Genomic DNA, 6,436 nt, shown 5'->3' with positions numbered 1-6,436 from the left:
ACTGATGAGATAAGAATACATCATGAGTAGAAAGAAATGTGTACCATTAGTGTACTCAAGAAGCCATACAGTCTGGGCTGTACACAAAACTATTTGAAAGGTAAGGAATTCATGGCAAGACATTTCAATCTATATGCAGTGGTTATAAAACAGAATATCTGGTATTTTAACAGCTTTATCCTGTGATAAGAGAAATTGAACTTTTGATGTTGGCTACCCAAACAAGATGACTGAAGAATAATCATAACAGTGATAAAGCACCTGCTTTGAAAAAGTCCCATTTTTAATCTTATTTATTAAGTATAAATGGATTCTATGTGTCTATACAAAGAGAAAGATATTTCACAATGCTTAAAAGTATCAATAGATTACTTCTCTTTGAACCGTTAAAACAGCTGTGCCTTCTGTAAGATTTGCACAGTGCTTTGAAACTAATCCGAGCTACTTTTTCACCTCTCTGGGTGTGTGAGTGTGTGTGTGCGTGTGTGTGTGTGTGTGTCAGCAAGTTCACTTTGTTTTTTTTTTCCTCAGAAAGCTCTAAAGCAGGGGTGTCAAACTCACATTGTCACGGCGGCATCACATGACTTATTGGGATTTTTTCCCCCTTCACTAAACCGGGCATGGGTGCGGCCAGTGCATGACGTAGCCATCCTGTGGGCCAGGAATTTGACAACCTTGCTTTAAAGCATTTGCCAATGTAAATAAGGTTCCAAAGTGATTCATTTTTCCCTTTAAGCTTCCAGAAAATTATTGTTAGATACAATGCATAATATTGTATGGGTAATATTTCCCTGGGAATATTGGTTGGGAATACTTTTGAACTCAAAGACTATGCTAAGAAGCCCATATTAAGGGCTACATGTGAAAGGCAGTTAGGGACATAGGCCCTTCTTTTTTCCACAGATATCTCCCATGCATGCATCTATTGTACTTCTATGGCTATGGCTATGGCTATGGCTATGGCTATGGCTATGGCCATGGTTATGTCGATGTATCTGAAGTGGCATCTAGATCTACTGTATATTCCAGCAGAGCAGCTTTACTTTTACTCTGGATGCAGTAACAAAGAAGAAAGTCTTCTACAGCAGTTTCCATGTCCAGGTATTCCAGGAGCTTTGACAGAATTCTCAAACGCTTCACTCCTTTCCCTAAGAGGAAAGGAGAAGCAGATAAACAAAGCCTTCAAAAGCTTTTAATTAAAACATTTTAGCAGTTTGAAGATATATCACCCAACTAAGCCAGTTTCATTGGCCCTTGCAATTAGAAACCTTGCTTGCTGTGTTATGGTGCATCCCAAAAGGAAGAGCTCCTTTCCACTGGATACAGAAAGCATCTCAAAGGGTTTGAGATCCAGAAAAGCCTTGCAGTGTTTTCCTTTTCTTCCCCATCCCCTGAGTTTTTGCCCATTGACAAGTATAATTTCCTGGAAAATTGCCTTTTAAAAAATTTCTGGAGGCACCTGATGGGAGCTTCATGGAAGAGTGGGGTCCTAGGTACAGAAATAAAGCCCTTTTCCTGTATAAAATATTAAAGCCAAATGTTAAGGCTTCCATGAGTTATAAAAGAAGATTTGCTAGCCCCTTCTGAAATCTCACAGATGTTCAACTGTGTGGCATAAGGTAGCTTCATATTAATAAAACTGGTTTCTATTAGAAACAAGCCAATAAACCAGGCAGATCTTTGATTTCACATGAAAATCATTTCTATTCATAAATCACAGGGTTTTTAAAAAAATATTTCAATAGATGATGTTAGAGGCTGAGAAAAGCCAAAAAGAAATCAAATTATTTTAAACATCTACATTCCATATTCCACTGAACCCAGTGTTGCCATCCAACAGATTGACAAGTATGACAAATTTCAGTGAACAAACTGTAAATAACAAACCGTCATTCTTAATAAAATCTATATTTTTTCACATTGATGACAGGCTCTCAAGTGCAATTTTTCAGCATATTAATTTTTAAATTATTGGCTGTTAGCATAGGTAGACTTCCTGATGACATTTTTGTAGTTTTCTTTTCTTCCTCTCCCCTAACAATTTGAAGAGGAATTTTAGTTCTTGTAAATTAGCTTTGCCTTAAAATTTCACAAGTCAATATTTCACTTGGATTTAATTGAGCATATGGGCTTAACCTGGCAGTAATTATCTCCAGTATATAAATGAATGAAAGTAAAAATCAAAGCCATTTATTTAAAAAAATGCTATAGTTCAATGCTACTTGTTGAAAATGTCAATAATACTGAAATAAAATTATGCCATTGAGGATCCAATTTGTCTTTCAATCTTTTGGATGATCTGCATTCTTGGAAACCTATAGAGGGCTTAAGATCTTAAAATATTTTTTTGAATGTTTGAATTTTTAGCAGAAATTTCTTAGTCTCTTTTGAAATAGTAGAGGGAATCAAGTTGGTTTGCTTCTTTTTTTTCCTGACTGAATGTGCTAAAATAATCTTTAAGGCTCTATGGAATTTTGAAAAAAAAGTAGTTCACAAATCAACAATACTATCCAGAGTTATTCTAAATATGAGAAATCTCTAAATATGATAATAAATAAATAGATAGATAAATTAAAAACAAACAAACAAATAAAAAAATATTTTGCTTCAGTTTGCTTTGCTGGACTCTTCTGAACAGCTTGGATTATGTCAAAAGCTGAGAGGATTTTCTGTGGTGAACTTTGTGGACAAGGTTGTTCTCCTGCAGCTCTGGATGCTGAATTGCACATTTGCCAAAGGCAACCAGCCCAAAGCCTTCTTCAATGACCCAGGTCAGTGTCAGGGAAGGTGAGTTGGGATGACTCAGGGCTGGCTTTAGGCTAAGATTGAATAGTCAATGGCCTAGTTTAGGGGAGGCCAATGATTCCCCTCCTTCTGAAAACAGAGGTTATTTCAAAAAATTCAAATCTTCACATCATTGGGAGGTGACATCATGAGACAACGTGGTCTTGGATGCCATATATTTTTGAGCCAGCACTTGAGGCCATTGCTTTGCCTACTGCCAGTTCCTTCAGCACTAGCCAGTCAAAGTGATGGGTCACTGTGGCAAATCCAAACCTTTTGCTGACTAACAGGATGGTGGCAGTGGCATTGTCAAGCGATGGGGGGAAATCAGGAGATCCAGGCAGTTCAAATGAGTATAAAGATTTATTGCAAGCTTAAACATTCTACAGGAATCTGAGCTACTAGAGCCCAAGGAAAATGAGCAGGGATTAAGAAGGCATACAAAGTGGGATGGACTTAAATCTCTTGCGGGCGTGCGGGGACTTGTGGTTTATGAGGCATTTGACTCCTCCCTCAGTCTCAGTTTGATCCTCTCCTACATCTATTTCTAGAGTTTCCAATAATATGTTGGAAATGACATAGGATTTATTTTAATCTGATCCAGAGATATGTCATTTTTCATCCCCATTTTAGCTCTTCTGCCAAAAAGTTTTTTCTGTGGTGCTTGAAGAGTTTGGAATTAGCCAGCAGAAAGTGATTTAAATGACATGTATTGCATATTTTAACTGGAATTGTATATTAAGATGCTTACTCCATTTGAAGGCAGTAAATTCCATAATTTAATAATGTATTGCACAAAGTAGCACTCCATTTATGTACTGAAATGAATATGTCTTATTTTCCTTCTAGATATCTGTTAATCAATGCAGATATCTCGTGCAAACCCATGGTATGCTATGTTCTTGAAATAGGATAGTTTAGTTTCTGTGCACAGTAATATTTACAACTAAAAATGATGGGTGCATTGGATGGAAGTAGAGATATTGACTTTGGGTCAACTGATAATGAAGGTGAATTTTTAACATATACTGTTTCAAGAGATAAATATCTTCTATCAGATGTAACCCAATGGCTATATTTTTAGCTATAATATTTGTTAAGAAAATTGTTTGGACCAGCAGCTTTTTCAGCTAGAACAGCATCCTGTTATGTCCTTTAAAAGTAAATATAAAAACTATTAGTTTTTTTGTAGGTCTCAATTATAAATAAATCATTTTAAAATGCAGATGTCAAGAAATTTTGAGAAAAAGTTCTAGTTATGTATATGTATATGCATACATACATACATATACAGTAGTCTCTCTCTCTCTCTCTCTCTCTCTCTCTCTCTCTCTCTCTTTCTCTCTCTCCCAATGAATCCGATGTAATTTACAACCACTCTTATTCAACTATTTATTCACACTGCTCCCTTAGGACTAAAAAAACAACAATGTCACAAGTGGAATTTGTATTAGAAATATAATTTTAAAGATCAACAAACTGAATTAGTTTTTCAATGTGGGCTCTGTATCTGTCCCAGGAGGCAAGTTGCCCATTCAATTCCTAAATTCACGAGGCTGTATACATGCAAATCTAAGTGAAATGTATTGTCAAGACACTTAATGTTCACCATTCCCTAGCTCCAGATACCTTCCAATCCAATTACTACTAAAAGTATGATATATAGTAGATGCAAGGGAAAATCTCTAGACTTCTTACAGAACTTTTCCTCTTTATGTCATTTTAGAGCTGATAATATGTTGCTGAGCAGCTTGACTGAAAATGATCTTGAATACTGGAAACAAACTGAGGTTTCTAAAAGTAATCTAGAGCTTCCCTGAAAAATAAATTCTCCAAAACATGCAAGCAAAAATAGGTACATGAATGTACAAACAATCAAGGTAAAATAAAATAATAACAAATCTCAAGTAAGTAATATAGTGTACAACAATTTAAAGATTAAGTCAAATTCTTGTCATTTTTCTCATCCTTGGTTCACTGTGGTAAGAATAAACTCTCTTCCCCTAAAGACTTAGAATCATTTCTTCTGTTATTGTAGATCTCTTTATTAATTTTATTTACTTATTCATTTATTCATTTATTTATTTGCTTTGTCAATCACTTACAAGGTAATAGATATAAGTATAAACATAAGTAAGAATACAGGAAATAGGTATGAATAAATGGGGACAATAGGACAGGGACAGTAGGTACGATGGTGTACTTATGCACGCCCCTTACAGACCTCTTAGGAATGGGGTGAGGTTGGTAGTGGATAGTTTGAGGTTAAAGGAGTGAGGGTTAGAGGATGTAACAACAGAGTCAGGTAGTGCATTCCAGGCATTGACCACTCTGTTGCTGAAGTCATACTTTCTGCAATCAAGTTTGAAGTGGTTTACATTGAGTTTGTATCTGTTGTGTGCTCTTGTATTGTTGTGATTGAAGCTGAAGTAGTCATTGACTGGTAGGACATTGTAGCAGATAATTTTGTGTGTCTAACTATAGGCAGTGTACTTCAAGGTTGTCCTAGCCCCAAATCTCAAGCCTAGTGATATAGGTTATTCTGTTGTGAGCAGAGGAGTGTAGTCTCATGAAATACTTCTGGACTTGCTCGATTGTATTAATGTCTGATATGTAGTGCAGATTTCAGACTGATGAGCTGTATTCGAGTATTGGTCTGGCAAAAGTTTTGTATGCTCTAGTTAGTAATTCAGTATTTCCGGAGGAGAAGCTTCATAAGATTAGATTTACAACTCTTAATGCCTTTTTGGCAATGCTGTTACAATGAGCTCTGGCACTTAGGTCATTTAGGTCAGAACTCCAAGGTCCTTGACAGAGAGAGGATCATCGAGGTCATATCTGCCTAGTTTGTATACTGTTTTTTTTTTTTTACCAATGTGTAGGACAGAGCATTTGTTGGTCAAGATTTGGAGTTTGACCATTCAGACACATAATCAAGGTCACTTTGAAGGATAGTAGCATTGTCAGTGGTGTTGAATAGTTTTACGTCATCTGCAAAGAGGACACAGTTGCTTATAAGGTGATCGCAAAGGTCATCTATATAGAGTATAAAGAGTGTGGGTCCTAGAATGCTTTGGGGGACACCACTGTTGACTGGACCAAAGTTAGATATAGTGCTCCCTATTTTTACTATTTGTTGCCTTTTTGACAGGAATGCAGTAATCCACTTATGGAGGGAACCGGAAATGCCATAAGAGTTTAGTTTTAACAGTAGTTTGTCGTGTACCACTGGATCAAAGGCTTTACAGAAGTCTATGTAAATTGCGTCCATAGCTTTAGTCAAGTAGAGTAGTCCGTATGTTTTTGCAGTGTAGGAGTTGTAGATTGCAGGACAATTTTTTCCTGAAGCCAAATTGTTTTTTGGAGAGTAGGTTGTTTGACTCTAAGTAGAGAGTGATGAATTGGTTAATTATTGATTCCATGACTTTGCATGTGACACAACACAGTGAGATTAGTCTATAGTTTTCAATCAGGCTGGAGTCACCATTTTTTGAAGATAGGGATGACCATAGCTAAGGACCATAGGTTTGGTAAGGAGCTGGTTCTGAAAGATATCTCATATATAATGCTTAGGGGTTCCCCTATGCAGAGGAGAGATTTTTTAAGAAGTATGCACATAATCCATCAGGGCCAATAGATAGGGATGGTTTTA

General features: G+C 36.4%; 1 protein-coding gene across 1 annotated transcript in view; it reads right to left on the bottom strand.

Annotated features, from left to right (window-relative positions):
* Nucleotides 1-981: 981 nt before the first annotated feature.
* The window catches only part of LOC148127789 (uncharacterized), a 107,635-nt gene continuing 102,180 nt past the window's right edge, over nucleotides 982-6,436 (bottom strand). The window contains exon 7 of the mRNA XM_087920954.1: nucleotides 982-1,148. Coding sequence (XP_087777080.1) covers nucleotides 982-1,148 — 167 coding nt within the window. The remainder of the gene's footprint in view (nucleotides 1,149-6,436) is intronic.

Source organism: Pseudonaja textilis, chromosome 1 (assembly GCF_049901715.1).
Source record: "Pseudonaja textilis isolate UNSWEBS1 chromosome 1, rPseTex1.2, whole genome shotgun sequence".
NCBI classification, from domain to species: Eukaryota; Metazoa; Chordata; class Lepidosauria; order Squamata; family Elapidae; genus Pseudonaja; species Pseudonaja textilis.
This window is presented reverse-complemented; position numbering and strand designations above follow the sequence as displayed.